This window comes from Prionailurus viverrinus, chromosome B1 (assembly GCF_022837055.1).
Source record: "Prionailurus viverrinus isolate Anna chromosome B1, UM_Priviv_1.0, whole genome shotgun sequence".
In the NCBI taxonomy this organism is placed as follows: Eukaryota; Metazoa; Chordata; class Mammalia; order Carnivora; family Felidae; genus Prionailurus; species Prionailurus viverrinus.
Genome location: NC_062564.1, coordinates 82,122,722 through 82,142,399, shown reverse-complemented (window position 1 = coordinate 82,142,399; position 19,678 = coordinate 82,122,722). Strand labels below are relative to the sequence as shown.

At 36.8% G+C, this 19,678-nt stretch overlaps 1 protein-coding gene across 1 annotated transcript in view; it reads right to left on the bottom strand.

Moving 5' to 3' along the window:
- The window catches only part of OTUD4 (OTU deubiquitinase 4), a 46,214-nt gene that overhangs the window by 26,155 nt on the left and 381 nt on the right, over positions 1–19,678 (bottom strand). The window contains exons 2-7 of the mRNA XM_047855836.1: positions 13,616–13,699; positions 11,026–11,076; positions 4,725–4,771; positions 3,939–4,011; positions 2,547–2,628; positions 827–959 (exon numbers count right to left, since the gene is read on the bottom strand). Coding sequence (XP_047711792.1) covers positions 827–959; positions 2,547–2,628; positions 3,939–4,011; positions 4,725–4,771; positions 11,026–11,076; positions 13,616–13,699 — 470 coding nt within the window. The remainder of the gene's footprint in view (positions 1–826; positions 960–2,546; positions 2,629–3,938; positions 4,012–4,724; positions 4,772–11,025; positions 11,077–13,615; positions 13,700–19,678) is intronic.

Sequence of the window (19,678 nt, the reverse complement as noted above, 5' to 3'; positions counted from 1 at the left end):
GAGTTCAAGCCCCGCGTCAGGCTCTGTGCTGACAGCTCAGAGCCTGGAACCTGTTTCAAATTCTGTGTCTCCCTCTTTCTCTCTCCTCCCTGGATCATGCTCTCTCTTCTCAAAAATAAATAAATGTTAAAAAAAAAAAAAAAAAAAAGATGCTTGTTCACAACCTAAACAGAGGTATTATTCAGAGCTGTTCACATACTTATACCCCAACTTGGGACCTTTATTATCCAAAAAAGAAAAAGAAAGGCGTTAGAATCTAAGTTAAAAAAATAATAAAAGAAAGTCAAGGAGGGGAGCTTGGGTGGCTCAGTCAGTTAAGGTCCTGGATGACCTCAGTTTGTGAATTTGAGCCCCATGTCAGGCTCCACACTGACAGCACAGAGCCTACTTGGGATTCTCTCTCTCCCTCTCTTTGCTCCTCCCCTGCTCTCTCTCTCAAAATAAATAAAAATTTTTTTTTTAAATATGCTAAAGAAAGTCAAGGAAATAAAAAATGGCTCTTTTGCATCACTGGATACGTAAACAATTACCTGGTTAACCTTAAAATTTTACATTATACACACTATAAATCTATTCTACACATATACATCTAGATTATGTAGAAATAAAGCTAGCAGCCAAAACATCAACTTCAAAAACAATCCCGTAATAGAAATCAGATAAAATCAGTAGCAGGAAAAAAGAAACTGGGACTGCAGGTTGCTGTATTTCAGGAATACCATTCATAATATCTCTATATGTGAGACAAATCCATGCAGAAACATTCGTTGAACTGTTTCTTTGTATGGCACTATAAAGACATTTTAGGACTTAAATTCATTCTTACTTGCAACTGTCATCCTCTGAATCTGATACTTCACTGTTGTTTTCATCAGCTACTTCAGAGGTGTCTAGCCCCATCAAAATTTTACTAACATCAGTTTTAAACACCTTTTCATACAGCAATTCATAAAGGAGAGCTGCAATTAATAAGAGAAATATTATGCAACACTAATTTTATGTTTTAACATAAAATTGACAATGTCCATTGCCCAGGCCTCTAAAATCCTAACTATGCACCTGTCACACTTTATGATTAATAACACAATTTAATCAGGAAGTTATCTAGAGAGCAACTAGAATTTGTGCTATTAATTCAAAATCATTACATAAGATACTGCCATTTTTAAAACAACACAAAAGGGTATCATAAGTGTAAAACAAATATGACAATAAAAGCTAAACATGCATACTGAGCAACTGCTACATTCCATGCACTGTGTGAAGCCTCTATGTATGGTCATATTAAACAGCCCAGCAGTCAAGTGTTATTATTCTAACTGTACAGGTGAGGAAACTTGAGAATATGAGATGTCACACAACGTGCCCAACCTTAAGAGACTCAGATACTGGATAGAAAACATTTCACAAGGGACTCAAAAAATAAATGTATTCTCAGCAGTCACTGAAGGAAAGAACTATATTCAGACAACTTTTTTGCTTTTAAAAAAACCCTCCAGGAACCACTGAAATATTTATTACCAAATACTTAAAAAAAAATTACACATGGCATTTAGGACTCTCATTTGGTTATATCGCAGTGATCTTTATGAAATTAAAAATTCATCAACAGGTGCCCACCCTTTAAATGAGTCCTCAAAAAGACCACCTTCTCACAGATCACCTTTCTTCCGCCCCGATTATCATTCAAACCACAGGCACTGACAAGTACAGGTAAGGTAGGCTCCAGGAGCTATCCTTCCTAAAGCTGAAATGTTTAAATTTTAACCAGCTGGAAGAGAAGCACACAGCCCAAGATACAAATAGACTTTCGTATCTCCAAACAGATCAATCAATTTTAAAAACTGCACTACACATATCTTTACTGGTCACGACTAGCTTAAGAACAGAGGGAAGAGCTGCTACAGGCCCACCATTGCTGCTCTGTGTGAATGAGGTGCACTTCATCAGATAGATGGATAAAGGAAATAAAGGTAAGAAGAAGAAAGAAACTACTAAAGCGGTGACTCTCCACTGGGGAAAGAGAGGGGATTTTATCCTCCTAGGAAATACCTGGCAAAATCTGGACAGATTTCTTTGCTTGTCGCAATGGGAAAGAGAACTCTCTACACAGCATATGCCAAGGACACTACTAAACATCTCATAATGCACACAACAGCTCCGACAGAGTTATCTGACCCAAAATGTCAATAGTGCCAAGGTTAAGAAACCCTGCTTGCTCTAGAGCCAAAACAATCAAAGGCTTGATTTGTTCACTTAGATTTTCAAGGTCTACACTAACAACTTTAAAAATGCATACAAATCCTTATTACTGAAATGAAAGACTGCAAGAAAGAACTTCATATTTACAGGTTGAACTCAAGCTACTAGCTCCATTTTTTCCTAGTCAAACAAGTTTTTAATAAAATATTAACATTTTTGCTAACCTGAGATTCTTCGTGTATCTTTTTATACAACAAAACAGAGTATATTTTCTTTGACTTGTCTGCATTGACTAGATAGCCTACAAATATAACTTCCCATACAAGCACAAGGGTGATACTTACATTGACACATTGCAGAGTTCTCTTTATACTTTATGGGATAGACAATATCATAATGATTTCCATTTGAAAAACACAGTAATACCTGAAAGGGAAAAATTAAAAACATCTTTTAGCCCTTCATATATGACACTTACATAGCAACTTATACCTCCAATTTCTCTTACTAGTAAATAATTTCCAAATAGAAGATGATTATTTTAGAAGCAACCTAAAGCTCCAAGTTGGTCAATTATGGTACATCCAATGCTGAAATGTTACACAGCCATTAAATTAAAAAGTTCTTAATGATGGGGAAATGCTTATAGGATACAAAAACTGGACACAATACATGAAAACAACATGATTTCAACTATTTAAAAAGACCATTAAAAGACTGTAAGAAATATTAAATACTCCAAAATCGTATTAAAATGCTTACCTCTAAGAGGCACAAAAGTTCAATTTTTCTGATGTTTTACAGTTTTTTTCTTTTAATGTTTATTTATTTTTGAGAGAGCGAGCAAGCAAGAGTAGGGGAAGGGCAGACAGAGAGGAAGACAGAGGATCTGAAGCAGACTCTGCACTGACAGCAGCAAGCCTGATGCAGGAGGGCTCAAACTCACAAGCCAGGAGATCATGACCTGAGTCAAAGTCAAACACTTAACTGACAGCCACCCAGGCACCCCAATGCTTTACAGTTTTAAATGCTTTCTAGTCAACTACTTACACAAGGAGAAATACACACTGATTTTGATTAGATTATGTCATGATCCAAAACTTGGACTGGAAAGGCCAAATCCAGAGCCAAGAAACTCCAAAGTCCTTTTTAAAAAGGCAGCATTTCGCTCAATTCTCCTCCCCCTTACCACCATTAGCATAATGACAAAACACTTCAACTTGGCTTGGATGATTCCAAAACAGGTAATTAAAACAAAGTTCTTTTAATAATGAATCAATTGAGGTTTTTTTCTTTCAAGGCTCACATAAATTTTCAGTTGTTTCCAGTCTGTGACTAGATAGATATTAACACGTAGGCCAGTAAATTATCTTTATAATCAAAAATAAATCACTATTATCCAAGTATTTCTGGATGCAATGACAGAACCTACTTTCACAAGTTATTTTACTATTTAATGTTTATACTGATGCAAAACAGTCTAGTTAATCATATACACTAGTATTGCAATGTTTTTTCCTCTAGTGAAATGTTAGGACACAGTTCTCCACTGTGATTTCTGGGGTAAATCAAATACAAAATATGATTCAGTAATGACTAACAGGAACTTTTAAAAATTATCATAAACTTCATAAAAAACATTTCAAGAAGTCACTTTAAAATTTTAGCTTACAAGGTCAAGGTGGCAAGTGATTCTTTTACTTAAATCCTTTAGAAACACTTAGAAAAATTCTTACCTTTTCAGGAAAATTATTTTCAGTTACTTGTGAAGGAGAAACATTTGGTTCCCGATAAATTATAAAATCTTTCCTGAAAATAAAATTTAGCAATTACTTCTGAGGGAATGTATTTCATGATTTGAGATTTAAGTATTCATTTATTTATTCATTCATTCATTCATTCATTCATTCATTCATTCAAGAGCCTAATATGTGCTAAGGCACATATGTGCTCCAGGCATTGGAGATGGAGCAATAAATAAAAGATAGTAATAGAATAAGTTGTAAGGTACCTATATAAAAGTATCTTTTTAAAAAATAAAACTTCAAATATAATTTGCATATATGTTATCTTTAAATATAATTCTAAAAGGAGTCTTCAAAATTACAAAAACTGTGAACACAAAATTTTATACAGAAATTTCAAAAAGAAAAAAAATAAAGCGTTCACCTGCTCCTCTACTAGACAGAAGTAGTAAAATAGTAACATGATTTTTTGCCTCAGTACTAGTGGCCATTTGATGCTACTGGCCCTGAGAAAGTAGGAAATCATTCCTCTATAAAGTTGATAAGTGGTATCGTTTACAGGCCTGGAAAAGTGTATTTCTTTCCAAAAATATTTTCAGAATTAAAATTTCTAAACACTGACATATTTAATGTCAAAATCTTATTGAGACAATTTAAAAAACTTTAGAAAAGATGCTTCACAACCAAGCTTTGCTATTTTAACTATTTTAGTACAACGGAATATACTAATTTCCCACTGACTTTATTTTTGTTTACTTATGTTACTATAAGGTTTACCTGTACATAAGAGAAAGGGCACTTATTTCCACTTGTCCAACCCATTCCTACATTGAAGAAAAAAAGTTGGCACTTAGGTATCTCATACTTTTTACAATACATATGCCTCTATGTAATACCTTAATATGCACCTTTATACGATATATCTAATAAGCTGGAAAAGCTCATTGATATTAGTCTTATGAATACTATGAACACATTTATATAAAACAAACTTTACGTATGTAACTAAAAAGTTACTTAAGAAAACAGCCCAAGTCTCTGTTGTAAAAATCCTTAGTAACACAGGGTAAAAGGATAGTTCGTATTGGTGTAATAAGACTGTAAAATGGCATCTCTACATGGAGCACCTGCTGACAAGAACTATGTCCTCTAACCTAGCACCCAAGACAGAGCTTGGAACGTGTATGGGCCCAGAAAATGAGATGTTGAGTAAAAGCAGAACTCAAGAATCAGAAAGGATAAAAAGGAGAAGGTTTTCAGGGTGACTGAAAATACAAAGAGAACAGTGTCCTAGCAATCTTTCTGAAATGATTTAAAATTCTACAGCCCTAAATGAGTCATTTTTTTTAAGTCTTTAAGCCTTTTAGAAGGAAATGAACAGTATATATCAAAATTTTAAATATCCATATACTCTTTGACCCAGCAATTCAAATTCTGTAAACCTATCCTAAACAGGTATTTCATATGTTCACAAAAGTATAAAGAAGGATGTTCACTGTAGCTATTTGTAATAGTTTAAAAAAGAATTTTTTTTTAAAGAAAGCCCAATATTCCACTAGTAGGAAAGGAGAAATCGAATAATTTATGGTTCATCCACACAATGTATGGAACACCATGCAGTCAGGTATACACATATAAACTGACTTTATACTATGAAGTATAAAAACTAAGTCACGGTTAAAAACAATACAAACAAACAAACAAACAAACACCTATTGTGTAAAAGAAAGAAACTGCTATGTTTAGTATATGTATGTGTATGTGTATGAGAACTGGAAGGGTACATCCTAAACTGACAACGGAGACAGGGAATTCAAGATCAATGAAAATGAAGGACTTTCACTCTTCATTCTGTATTAAATCTTTTACCATGAGAATGTGTTTCTATACCACTTATGAAATTAGTAAAGACTTAAAACCAGGACTCACTAAAGATAATGAGCTGAGCTACAGTGAATGCAGCCACGTTTTCTTTTAAAGAAATCTGACATAAGATTTTAAACACTATTTTCATCTCAAAGATAATCTTCCCCCCAGAGATTTTTCATTTTAATAGTTCTTAAAAGTTGGCTCTGGTTTTCAAAATGAAACGGGTGCCATATATTAAAATAGACTTCTTAAAATAGGCCTCTACCTAACAATCAGAGCTTCTCATAAGCGGCTACAAGTGACACTCTCTGGTGTAGAGATCCTTCACTCAGACCAGTTTGCTTAAATCACAAACACAAGCTACATCTACTTCATGCAAAAGATGTTACCATCACTTCTAAAAATGGAACATTATTCTAGTGTCAACAAAATACTACCTCTCAAATAATGTACCATTTCATAAGTACTTAATCTTCAGAATAAATTCTGTTGTAGTCTGGTTAAGTAAACAATGGCTATCATATTCTGCCTTCTCTAACCAGGGTCAACTTTAAATTATAAAATGTATCTATGTTCTACCATTGTATTCTACCTTAAGGCTATAATTTTATTTACTCAGCACTTCTTATGATGTTTAATATACTTCCTTATTGTGGGTGACAGTAAAGCATTTCTGCAAAATCTGTTTTAACCATAATGAACCGTATTCAAAAACATAAAAACATTAAAAAAAAACTTTTGTTCCTAAGGATGCCATTAAGAAAATGAAAAGATAAAGTCAGAAATTGGAAGAAAATATTTGAAAGATACATTTCCAGTTACAGAACTCTATCCAGGTTAAAGAACTCTTACAATTTGATAAAACCAGCAACGTTAGCAAAAGATGGTCAGAATCTACGAACAGACATTTCACCAACATAAACGGATGGCAAATAAGCACATGAAAAGATGTTTGACATCAGAGAAATACACAACCACTAGAACAGCTACAATTTCAAAGGCTGACAAGAGTGAATGTTCAAAGATGAGAGCAGTTGGAATTTTCGTATACTGCCAATGAGGAAGCAAAACGGCAGAGCCACTTTGAAAAAGGTTTTTCAGTTTCTCATTAAGTTAAACATACATTTACCATATGACCCAGCAATTCCACTCCTGTGTGTTAATCCAAAAGAAAATATATGTCCACACAAAGACTTCTATTATAAGCAAATGTTCTTAGCAGCTTTAATCATGAAACAGCCTAAAACTGGAAAGAACCCAAATATCCCATCAACTGACAAATACATGGATGTGCAAATTGCAGTACTCCGTATAACAAATGACCATTCATCAATAAAAAGGAACAAACTACTGACAGATCCAACAACATGAATGAACAGATGAACGTCAAGGTGTCTTCCATAATGTAACAGGAGCCAGATACAGAAACTACAGATACTACAAACTGTACCATTCCATTTTTATATAGTCTAGAAAAAGCAAAACTTACAAAACAGGTCAGTGGTTGACAAGAGCCAGAAGGTGGGGGAAAAGGGATTAAGTGCAAAAGGACATAGGGAACTTTGCGAAGTGATAGAAATGTCCCATATGTGTCTGTAGTGGTGGCTACACAACACCTGTGAAATCTCATCAAATTATACACTACTTAAAATTGGTGAATTTCACTGTATGTCAATTTTACCTCCATAAAACTGACAAAAATATATTCTTGCAAAAAGTTTGAGGCATTTTTCAAAATGTTTCACTTGTTTATTAAGCAAAAGCATAAAGATGCCTTCTCTGAGAACTGGACGAAACATAACAGTTTGTCAACTGTATTTCTCTTCATTTCATACATCATAAGTATCAGGGAAAAAGAAAAACAAAGACATAAATATCTTTTTGTAATAAAGAAGCACAAACATCTGTTCAGAAGGTACCTGTAAAACATCTGGGGAAGAAACCTGAGCAGACTGGAGAGAGCAAAGTGTCATAAAAATAAAAAAGCTGGCCAGCCAGCACCTTGGGAAAGAGGCACTTGTCCCACGAGCTCAAAAGCACAGCGACTTCCCTCCTTCCTCTCACACAGACTCCTAAATCAGTCTCAGTTCAGTTCACACTACCTCATTTCCTCCCTTTATCCCCTCTCTCCATTCTCATCTGGTCCATTCTTTCTCTGAACCTCTTAGCTTGATAGCCTAAATTGCTACACAAAAATTACCCTAACATTACATTGTGGGATTTTTCTTGAGTAAAAAGTTAATAAATGGGGGGGGGGGGGGGGGCATGACACTTGGATGGCTCAGTCAGTAGAGCGTGCAACTCCCAATCTCCAGGTCATCAGTTCAAGTCTCACGTTGGGTGTAGAACTTACTTTAAAAAGAAAAAAAAAAAAAAAAAGGAACAGGGTGCCTGGGTGGCTCAGTCAGTTAAGCGTCTGACTCTTGATTTCAAAGCAGGTCTTGATCTCACAGTTCGTGAGATGGAGCCCCACGTCAAGCTCCATGCTAACAGCATGGAGCCTGCTTGGGATTCTCTCTTCTCTCTCTGTCCCTCATGCTCTCTCTTGAACTTGCTCTCTTTCTCGCTTTCTCAAAGTAAATGTTTAAAAGAAAGGAGGGAAAAAGTTAATAAATGGTCCTGTCATGTCCTTTATTTTCTGTAATTGGAGTAAAAATGACCAGTAACAGGACTATAAAGAAAACAACATTCTGGTGTTTATCTTTCCTAAGATGTTACATATAATGCAATATGGATTTAACATTCATTCAACATACACAAACTAATCATCACTTTGGCACCTCAAATTAAAAGTAATGATGAAAAAAATTCCAAAAGCGATAAAATATACAAATCTTTTCGAAGATGGGGCGCCAGGGTGGCTCAGTTGGTTGGGCGGCCGACTACAGCTCAGGTCATGATCTCGCGGTCTGTGAGTTCGAGTCCCGCATCAGGCTCTGTGCTGACAGCTCAGAGCCTGGAGCCTGCTTCCGATTCTGTGCCTCTCTCTCTCTCTCAATGCCCCTTCCCTGTTTGGTCTCTGTCTCTCTCTCTCTCTCTCTCTCAAAAATAATAAACATTATGGGGCGCCCGGGTGGCTCAGTCGGTTAAGTGGCCGACTTCGGCTCAGGTCATGATCTCGCGGTCTGTGAGTTCGAGCCCCACGTCGGGCTCTGTGCTGACAGCTCAGAGCCTGGAGCCTGTTTCAGATTCTGTGTCTCCCTCTCTCTGACCCTCCCCCGTTCATGCTCTGTCTCTCTCTGTCTCAAAAATAAATAAACGTTAAAAAAATAATAAACATTAAAAAATAAATAAATCCTTTCGAAGCTTTTTTTTGAAGAAGCAGCTTTAAAATAAAAGAAAAAAATGAAAACTTCAGGAAAATGGTTATTTGTGACTATAGAACTCAATACTGAAATCACTGAATTAAAAATGAAGTTAGATCTAGAGAAAAGGCCTTCAGAAGGTAATTGTCTCCAAAACTGGAACAATGCTATACTTACTTTTTTGACACTTCATGTACTGTGTACATTTTTCCATGTATTCAACATTTTTTTAAAAAAACATGCAATTTGTCTTCCCACCTCTCTGGTCTCATCTACCCCCAAACCATCTCTGCACAGTATTCTATCCATCCATTCAGAGAGCCAACAAAGATGCCAGGCACTATTCTTGGTTCTCAACAGTGAACAAAACATACGCACTTCCTGCCTCAAAAAACTTAAAAGGCTTCCCAACACCAGATTCTCAGGCCCCCAGGCGTAGACTTTGATTCAGGTCTGGAATAGTGGCTAGGCAATCTGTATTTTTACAACCACCTCGGGTAATTCCAAATGCAGATGGTCTACGGTTGACACTCTTGAAATGCTAGCCTAAAGCATAAGCTTCTAACTACTGAGCCTAGCACTGAATGCTCTTCTGTGATCAGTCCCACAGATGGCCCTCTGACTTCTCACTACCTCCTACCTTCACATGCTCCATACAAACTGAACTGCTTTCTGAAAGCTGCCTTGCTCACAATTTTCCCTACCCAGAAATGCCATTAACCTTAGGCATTTTGCATCCAGCAATTTATTCAGATTTCAAATGCCAACCCACTACCTCTTGTTTTGTCTACTTCAGTAAAAATAAAAACTTGAATGCCTATAGCATCATTTCTGTACTTTTTAATGTTTTATTTATTTTTGAGAGAGAGAGAGCATGTGCACCTGGAAGCGGAAGAAGGGCAGAGAAAGAGGGGGAAAGAGGATCTGAAGCAGACTCTGCACTGACAGCAGAGAAACTCATGAATCACCAGATCATGACTTGAGCCAAAGTCAGATGCTCAACCAACTGAGCCACCCAGATGCCCCACATCTATACATATGATACATGTGCTTTCTCACTTGCGTTAGGTATTTTTCCCTATTACAGGGAAACTTCTGAGAACAGCACCCAAACCTGTTACTTCTGCATTCCCAGAGTGCCTGGCAATTCTTGGCACTCAGCAAGGACTCAAACTAGTGTCAGAGAACCAAATGGAGATACCAATTGTTAATCAAACACCCTGTTCCTATATTATCCCTTTTCCTCCCTACCTAAATCCTCTTCTTAGCTTCTTCCTTTGCTAATATCATTTTAAACTCAATAGAGATTACCTCTGAGGATGATGGAATATTCCACAGGGCATTCTATGTGGCATTTCATGGTATTTGGATTTTTACAGGGAGAATAGTTTTGTAAGCAGAAAAAAAAATTCTTTTTAACTTCAACATGACTGAGAAGGCATGACAGTAGGATTTGGGGAAGTGCCATCCTTTTACTCTCAACAGTCTCTTCCTTCTTCTTAAGCTGATCATGGGAAATGGAACTACATAAAAGAATCTGTCTTCTCAGTGGCCTAAAGAAGCAATCAAATCTTGCACCCTGTCGATCATGCCCAATACCCATACCAACACAGCATCCTGAAAATCATCACCAGTGTTATTATAGGTCTTTTATACTACATTCAGATGTCATTATGACAAAGGTAAAGATAGCATGACCCTGTCCTTAGTGAGGCAACATCCAGTATACAGCTCCAACTGGCTTCCACATAAATGCTGCATAAAATGTGCAACTAAGAAATGTTTATTAAAGAAAAGTACTCACTATAACTGCTCCACACACCATAAGATTACATTTTAATGAATTTTGAATACATTATTTGAATATATAAAAAATATACATATATTACAGAATCACTGCATACCTGTGGATTTTCCAAACGTTTTAAATACTCTTCAAATGACCCTTCTATAAACTGCAAAAATAAATAAATAAATAAGTCTATCAGAAATACATCGAAACAAAAACCTTTTCATTGTGAATTCCTGAGTTCTTACATGAACCTTGGATACGTTAGTAATGATAACAGTAATACAGGTATATACATTCAACCTAATTATTAAAATACGTAAAAATCATTAAGTAAAGACCGTAAAGATACAAAAGAAATCAGAAAAGTAAACATTATCAGAAAAGATCTCCTGGACAGGATACAGCCAGGCACAGACACAATGTGGTGTGAAGAGGCACTGTGTTGGGAAGACAGGAGTCAACTAGCCAGGAGAAACAGGAAAACCTGGTGGGGACAACAGACTGAGAGAGGAACTCAACTGGACACCTGTTTATAGAGGGACTTGAGCCCAGGAAGGACTTGCAGACTGAGGGAGAAGGCAATTCAAGGTCACTGCTGGTGACATTATGAACAGAGAAACATACAAAGCAAGCACTTAGGGATTATTCTGGTAATGGCCAATGCAGAGAGGAGAACTAAAGAAGGACAATATACTAGCTAAGAAATATTAGTTTACTAATATAGATATGCATACAACTCTTACGTCAGTCATACTAAACACAGAGATGAGAACTAATAATGCTACATATTTTGTTGAACCAACTAGGTTTTTCATTTGCTTCATGCTTTAACATAAAAAGTTTATTTAAGCTGTTATGTTTTTTGTTAGCCATCACACTAATTTAATTGAGAAATCTCCCAAAGACATTCATCTGAAATACCAAACTCAATTTTATTTAAATTATAGTCCCAGTTAATTTAACAAAGTGATACACTTAGAAACATACACTCTCCAGTCTATAAAAATCTTCTAAACACCCATTTCCTTTTTTGAGACTGATATTAATTCTTTTATTGATCATATGCTGTCAAATGCCCCAAAAGCATCTTAAGTTTTAACACATACTTATAATAAAATAGCCACATATTTTAAATAACCCACCAACCAGAGGCTACTCTTCTGTATTAGGTAATTATTTATACTTTAGGGGAAAAAATTAAACCCACAAAACCATTTAAAGTTAGAAGAGACCTAAGTGGTGTTCTGACACAAGCCTGCATCCAATCTGAGATTCTCCTTTCTAATCAGAAAGTATCCATCTAGACTCTGACTAAACATTTTCAGTAAACAAGGCACACATCCCCCACCCTCCTTCCCATGACAGCCTTTTCCAATTTTGGCCAATAGAAATTGTTTGAAGGTACTTATTATAAAAGGAAATTAAAAGTTTCCCCATTGGAACTTCCAACTTCTGATCATACCTCTTAAGATTGTAAAGGCTAAATAAATATATGCAAAGCATTTAAACAATGCCTGGCACATAGAAAGTGCTCAACCAATGACAGCAATTTCCACTACTTGTGGTCAACAGTGTTTTACACTCTGAGGCCAATAATAATGATTAACTTGTAATTTCTTTAAAATACTTAAAGACCATTCCACTCTCCTCACCTCTCCCTGTTTTCTATCACACCCTAATACTTTTATCTAGCCTCCACACATCACCAGTTTCTTTTTGTAAGACAAGTTCTCAAATCTGATCAAGTGGGTAACTCTCCTTTCCGGAATATATTACTGTCTTTCTTATAACACGGTACCCAGAATACACTCAGAATACCACCAGTAGTAACATTTTTCCTGAATACAGGAACACTAATCCAAAAGCACATCCAAATTAAGACATTGAAAGAAACACACACACACACACACACACACACACACACACACACACAAATTAAGAGCTATTTACCTATTAAGTTTTAGAATTGAGTTATTTACAAGGTGTCAATGTTTTTTTGGCAGTCAAAGGGGAAAAATATTAAAAAGTCATCAGATGACATCATTCCAGGTCATAAAACCCAGAACTAGTAAATCCTACTAAGGCTTTCAATATAAAATGAAAACAGGTCACTGTGGCATCTTATTTCACAGCCTACTATATACTACCAAGAAAATTACAGTAAGTTGTTATACAACATTATAGCAATTATTAATCATTATTTACATAATTAGTGCTGTGATGTGTGATTCATAATGATGAATCCCAAAAAGTAAAAATCTATAACTGCCTCTGATAAAATCAAAGACTCAGTATTAGCTAAGTTCAGCATATTTTTTTTGCTCCAAGTCTGAAATTTTTTAAATTCACAGAGGATTACCAATCACAGAAAACTATTAGTTAACCATGACAAACAATTCCCTGACCATGACAAAGCTCCCTCTTAACATGCAAGGATTCTGTCCAAGTCATGCTTCCATCTTCCACAGCTCAGTGTCTTTATCATAGAAGCTTTCTAAATGTCTAAATAAATGAAAACCACAAAACAACCCAAAAATATCACAATATGATTGGATTTAAATCCAATAAAGCAGTTTTTTAAGGGGTTTATCTTCATAACCTGCATTAAGAGCCAGCCTGTGAAATTCCCACCAGATCACTTCTACAGGCTAAGATGTAAATGCAAATCAAGACACCATTTCATGTTTAAAATTACAAATTACCGCTTCAAATTTCTCTCTGTTCTCTCGAAGATAGTGAATACAGGCCATTCTGACTTCCACATGGCGAGACTGAGAATGCAATACCTGAAAAGAAAAAGCAACACGTTACTAAGCATTTTGTTAAACGAGGATTTAAGTTACAACCTAGCACTTTCTTTCACACCCAAAATAACCTCAAAACCGATAAAAATCAGTCTCTCTCCATTTGCCTTTCTGTAATTTCTACATCTTTATTCATTCCCACCTCTTCCTCTAACCACAGATGACATGACATATAAGATCAATACTACTCCTTAAGTCATTCTATAAAACACTTATTACCATTTCTCCTTTAGGTCACTTTTGTGAGGAAATCTTTGTAAACTTAGATAATTTCCTCTCTTCACCAGCCCTCTTCTACCTCTGCTCTTCACAAAGCATGGCTAACAGAATCCCTGCAAAGTAGTGGTTACCTTCATCCTATGCTTGTTGGAAAAGAGAACAGGCAACTTCAACAAGAATCCTCTTTAAGGCTTTAAGTCTGTAAGAATTAGATTTCTTTTTTCCCAATAATTTTGAATTACTTGCCTTATGTAGAAATTTAGTTCCACTGTGGTTTCAGAAAAACTAAGGTACTCATTCTTAAATCCTTAGTTGTCAGGCTTACACAACTCTTGAAAAAACATCCAAGTGGGCAGCACACGGGATGCAAACATCCTGCTATGTGCTGTCACCCCAACAGCCTTGAAACTTGCTCTTTGTCTCAAAATATTTCGTTTTTTTCCTAATTTTTTTTAATGTTTATTCATTCTTTGAGACACAGAGACAAAGCATGAGTGGGGGAGGGGCAGAGAAAGAGGGACTAACAGAATCTGAAGCAGGCTCCAGGCTCTGAACTGACAGCACAGAGCCCGACGCGGGGCTCGAACTCACGGACTGTGAGATCATGACCTGAGCTGAAGTGGGACCGGACTGAGCCATCCAGGTGCCCCTCACTATTTTTTTTTTAAACTAGGCTCCACATACAACATGGGGCTCCAACTCAAGACCCCAAGACCAAGAGTCACATGCTCTACAACCAAGCCAACCAGGAGCCCCAGCCCAAACCAAAATCTTAAAGGACCAACTGAAATAAGCCACACTACAAAGATGACCCAAACTCTCTCACATAGTAGTCTCTGTATTCTTATGCTAAACAATTAGTTCAACAAAAAGATAACTTACTGGCATTTTGTTTCTTACTAAAATGCTAAAGCTCTGGTGTGAAAAAAACTAGTATTATTAAGTGCTTAGAACTCTTGGCTAGCCTCAAATAGTTTATCATGCTTAAAAGATTACAACTATTTTCTATTAATGGGTGTCTCAAATGAAGGTGTTCCTGGTACCTTAAAGGGTCAAGGCAGAAAACAAACAAAAACCCTGAAACACTGAAAATAACCACATATCAAAAATTAATTAATTAACCACAAACTACTAATAAGGCTCTTAGAATTTATATTAATGTAAAGTAGCTTTAAGAGTTACAGATCCAGCCCCGCATCCACTCTGGGGGCTCTGCACTGACAACACAAAGCCTGGTTGGGATTCTCTCTCTCAAAATTAAACCAAAAAAAAAAAAAAAAAAAGGGCATTACAGGTCCACTCAGCAAACAACAGATGTTGGAAAGGATGCAGACTTTTACACTGTTGGTGGGAATGCAAACTGGTGCAGCCACTCTGGAGAACAGCCTGGAGGTTCCTCAAAAAATTAAAAGTAGAGCTACCCTGCAACCCAGGTATTCACACTGCATTACTAGGTATTATCCAAAAAATACAAAAATGTTGATTCGAAGAGGCACATGCACCCCAATGTTTATAGCAGCACTATCAATAATAGCCAACTTATGGGAAGAGCCCAAATGTCCATTGACTGAATGGATAAAGAAGATGTGGTGTGTATATATATATGTGTGTGTATATACATATGTACACACACATGCACACACAAATGGAATATTAATGATCAAAAAGAATGAAATCTTGCTATTTGCAACAACGTGGACGGAGCTAGAGTTATTATGCTAAGCAAAATAAGTCAGTCAGTGGAATTTAACATAACAGATGAATATAGGGGAAGAGAAGAAAAAAAGTAAGATAAAAACAAAGAGGGAAGCAAACCACAAAACACTCTCACAGATAGAGAACAAACAGAGTTGCTAGAGGGGTGCTGGGTCGGGGGGATGGACTAAATGGGTGATGGGCATTAATAAGGGCATTTGTTGAGATGAGCACTAAATGTAAGTGATGAATCACTAAATTCTACTCCTGAAACCATTATTTACACTATATGTTAACTTGGAATTAAATAAAAGAAAAGTTGGGGCGCCTGGGTGGCTCAGTCAGTTGCGTGTCCAACTTCAGCTCAGGTCATGATCTCACAGTCCATGAGTTCAAGCCCTGCATCGGGCTCTGTGCTGACAGCTCAGAGCCTGGAGCCTGCTTTGGATTCTGTGTCTCCTTCTCTCTCTCTGCCCCTCCCGTGCTCATACTCTGTCTCTCTCTGTCTCAAAAATAAATAAAAACATTTAAATAAATAAATAAATAAATAAATAAATAAATAAATAAATAAATAAAAGTTTCAAGTCCAAATAAGTGATTCCCTCTCATTCAGAGTGAGCAGATAATTCAGCAAAACGGAGGCTCTAGCTGCACATTTTACAAGTCTCTTTGATAACAGCCAAGGTTCATTTGTACTCACTCACAGAACCAGAGGCACAACTCTCTGGACAGCTGGTTATGTCTTTACATTAAGATACACTGAAGATGCACTAGCTGAGGTTAGCAATGAGTTTGTTTTCAGCATACTAGCTGGTTTTCAGCTTAACGGAGTACACCTAACATTGCTATCTTGGGAACTATTAAAATGCCACCTTATATATTCAAAACTTCCAGCTCTGGAAGAAATGTTTATGTGTAAAAGTAACCACCAATTTTTTTTTTTTTCCAATTCAACAAATGATATTTAGCAAGCACTTCTTCCACAGAAGCTATTTTAGACACTATTAAGAATCAAGGTATTATTACTTTGAGTAAACCAGTGTCCTCTGATAGGGCTTCCTACCATTAGCCAAGCGAAGATAGTCTTAAAGCCATTTACCTAGCAACAGGTGGCAGACATTAACTGAATAAAACTTATTTTCCATCAAAGACAATGGCAAGCAAATCTGTCTTTTCCCCTCTTTCAACAAAGATTTTATTAGCACATGAAATCTGAACCTGTCACTCAGAAACAAAATTCTCAGCAACTTCCATAAGGTGTAGGGTGCTGGAGCTTTTACAAAGTCAAGCACTGCAAGAGAAACAAGGTTAAATGACAACTATTTAAAAAGTGTAACTGCAGGGGCGCCTGGGTGGCGCAGTCAGCTAAGCGTCCGACTTCAGCCAAGTCACGATCTCGCGGTCCGGGAGTTCGAGCCCCGCATCAGGCTCTGGGCTGATGGCTCAGAGCCTGGAGCCTGTTTCTGATTCTGTGTCTCCCTCTCTCTCTGCCCCTCCCCCGTTCATGCTCTGTCTCTCTCTGTCCCAAAAATAAATAAAAACGTTGAAAAAAAAAATTAAAAAAAAAAAAAAAAAAAAAGTGTAACTGCAAATGAGGATGTATGAACAGACCCGAATCAAACCTGCAGCCTGGAGCAGAGCTTGTGCAGCTGATACGCAAGTCTGGGGATGAGAACTGAATGTGTGTTGCTGTAAGCCAGTATGATTTTGGCATTATTATTTAAGCAAAAGTTGGTAAAAGAATATCCCACCATAAAGACAATGACAAAAGAAAACAAAATAGAAAAAAAAAAGTGTAACTGCAAGCTCAAGGACACTCAGGAAGAATGCAAATATTAAGACAAATATCTCTGCTAATTATTATACACACACACACACACACAACCTAGAAAATAGGAGACTTTCCAATCTTCACTTGGGACAAGACAGTGATAAACACTGGGAAAGGCTGAGACATACTGCTTTAGCAAATCCTCTAAGAGCGCCCTATTTTTAGCTCCATGGCCACAGAGCTGATTCAGGTCAGGCCTCCTGCAGGCCCAAGTCCAGAAGTGTAAAAAGGGAAGGACCTATCTAAATCAGGTAATTTGGAAGGAAAGACTACTCCTAATTGAAGTCTCTCCCCCACCCTATCCCCCAAAGACTGCCAATTAGATTACTTACTCTGGCTCCTTCTTAGAAATGATAAATTATTTTTATATTATTGGGAAAACTGTTGGCCAAAAAGTAAATCTTTTGTACATACTTTTAAGGAGCACAACCTTTAAGCCTGACTTTGGTGTTACTTCCCTTCCCACCCCAACACACATGCACTTTTGCTTTAGCCATGAAGGCTACACCCTTAATCCTCGTGTAGTGAAGAAATGAGCTTCCCCCAAAATTCATGGTATTAAGCTTTCTAAGCTCAGTATACTAAAAATCATAATCACATAATCAAAGGGGGGTATTTCCTTATATCTAATTTAAATCCTATTACAAGATACAATAAAATATGTTCTATGACAGGAGTAATGAGTTCTTGACACTAGCTTTTGCCCCTTTCTACCTAAACATAGAGATCTCACTTCAGTAAGAGAGGTTTCTGTATAATCATGTTTGCCAATTATGGCATACAATATAGAAATTACACACAGTTTTCTACTTCAATATAAACTAGGATCTGGATAATCCAACGCCAAATAAGCACCATACTTCCCTTATTTCAATTCATTTCTACCTCCTTCCTTACCAATCTCTTGCTAGAGCTAACACTATGTATAAATAAGGGCTGATGAATTCACTTCCACCCCTTTCCCCTGCTTCCGGAGGTGCTGAGGAGTCCACGGGAGGGTGAGGAAGAAGGAGGAAGGCAGATGGAGATCCAAAAAATTCACAAATGGGACAGACTGTTTACTAACAGTAAAGACTGGGGTGGGAGTGTGTGAACATATCCCACAACACTGAAACATCCTAAATTTCTAAAAATGAGAGAAATCTAATGAACTGAAAAAGAGCTGGATTTAGGGAGCTGTACAAAGAATGTCTGAATGACAACACCAGCAACATAATACAAAGCTTATGTAGTTAAATCAATGTTAGAAAAAAAAAATTTTTATGATACAGACGCGAAAACAAGGGCCTCTGGAATACAGCTGGCCCTCAGAAGTTGAAAAAAATGAGAATAGTCTACAGATGTTAAGTAAAACATTTATTCATAAGTAGAAATTTTGGGAAACTATTTAGCATTCAAAAAAGGTGAGAAAAACAGAAACATAAAAACTCCACAGGAAGGGAAGAGAGGAAGGAAAAGCTCTTAAGCTGAAGGAAAGCAAACTGTGAAAGGTATGAAATACACACCAGGGCAGTAATGTGAAACTTTTGTCCAACTATTTCGACAGCTATTTTTCAATATAGGATGGGTTTTGGTGACTGCATACCAACTACACACTGTTATGTAACATGGAAAAAAACTCTCTTATAAAAGAAAAAAATTTTCCTGTTAGAAAATGATTTTGACCATTAGCAGGGGAAATTCGGTCAAGAGCCTAGAGAATATCCAACACCAAAACAGCCTTTTAAGAAGAAAATTATTTTTGGTAAACCTTGCAGCGTCTAACAGAGGGTGGAATCTACTCCAAGACAATTGTTTTAAAACAGTTATATTTTTAAAAGGCTGACTTTCCCAAACTACATTTTTCCGCTCTGAAGTCAAGCGGACATCGACGAACTAGACTCCCCCACATTCCAAAGTCCAGTAGAGAAAAAACAATGCTCAGCGAGTTACGCCGGGTGCACCACCTCCTCTAGTAAACACCGGTTTACTGGTGTGAACGCTGTGCTTATAAAGCCGAGAGAAGGTGAATGCGGAACAGAATGGAAAAATATCATTTCGCCAAGTCCCCGGCAATCAATCTACCGAACAAGGCGCTCAACAGGCCTCACAGGTTGTCCTCATTATCTCTACACCAAGAGGGACAACACCCAGTTAATGTATGTGTTTCTAAGTTTCGATTTACAGCCTCCAGACCCAGGAAAGTGTCCCATTCCGGCGTTACAATGAACCGCTGT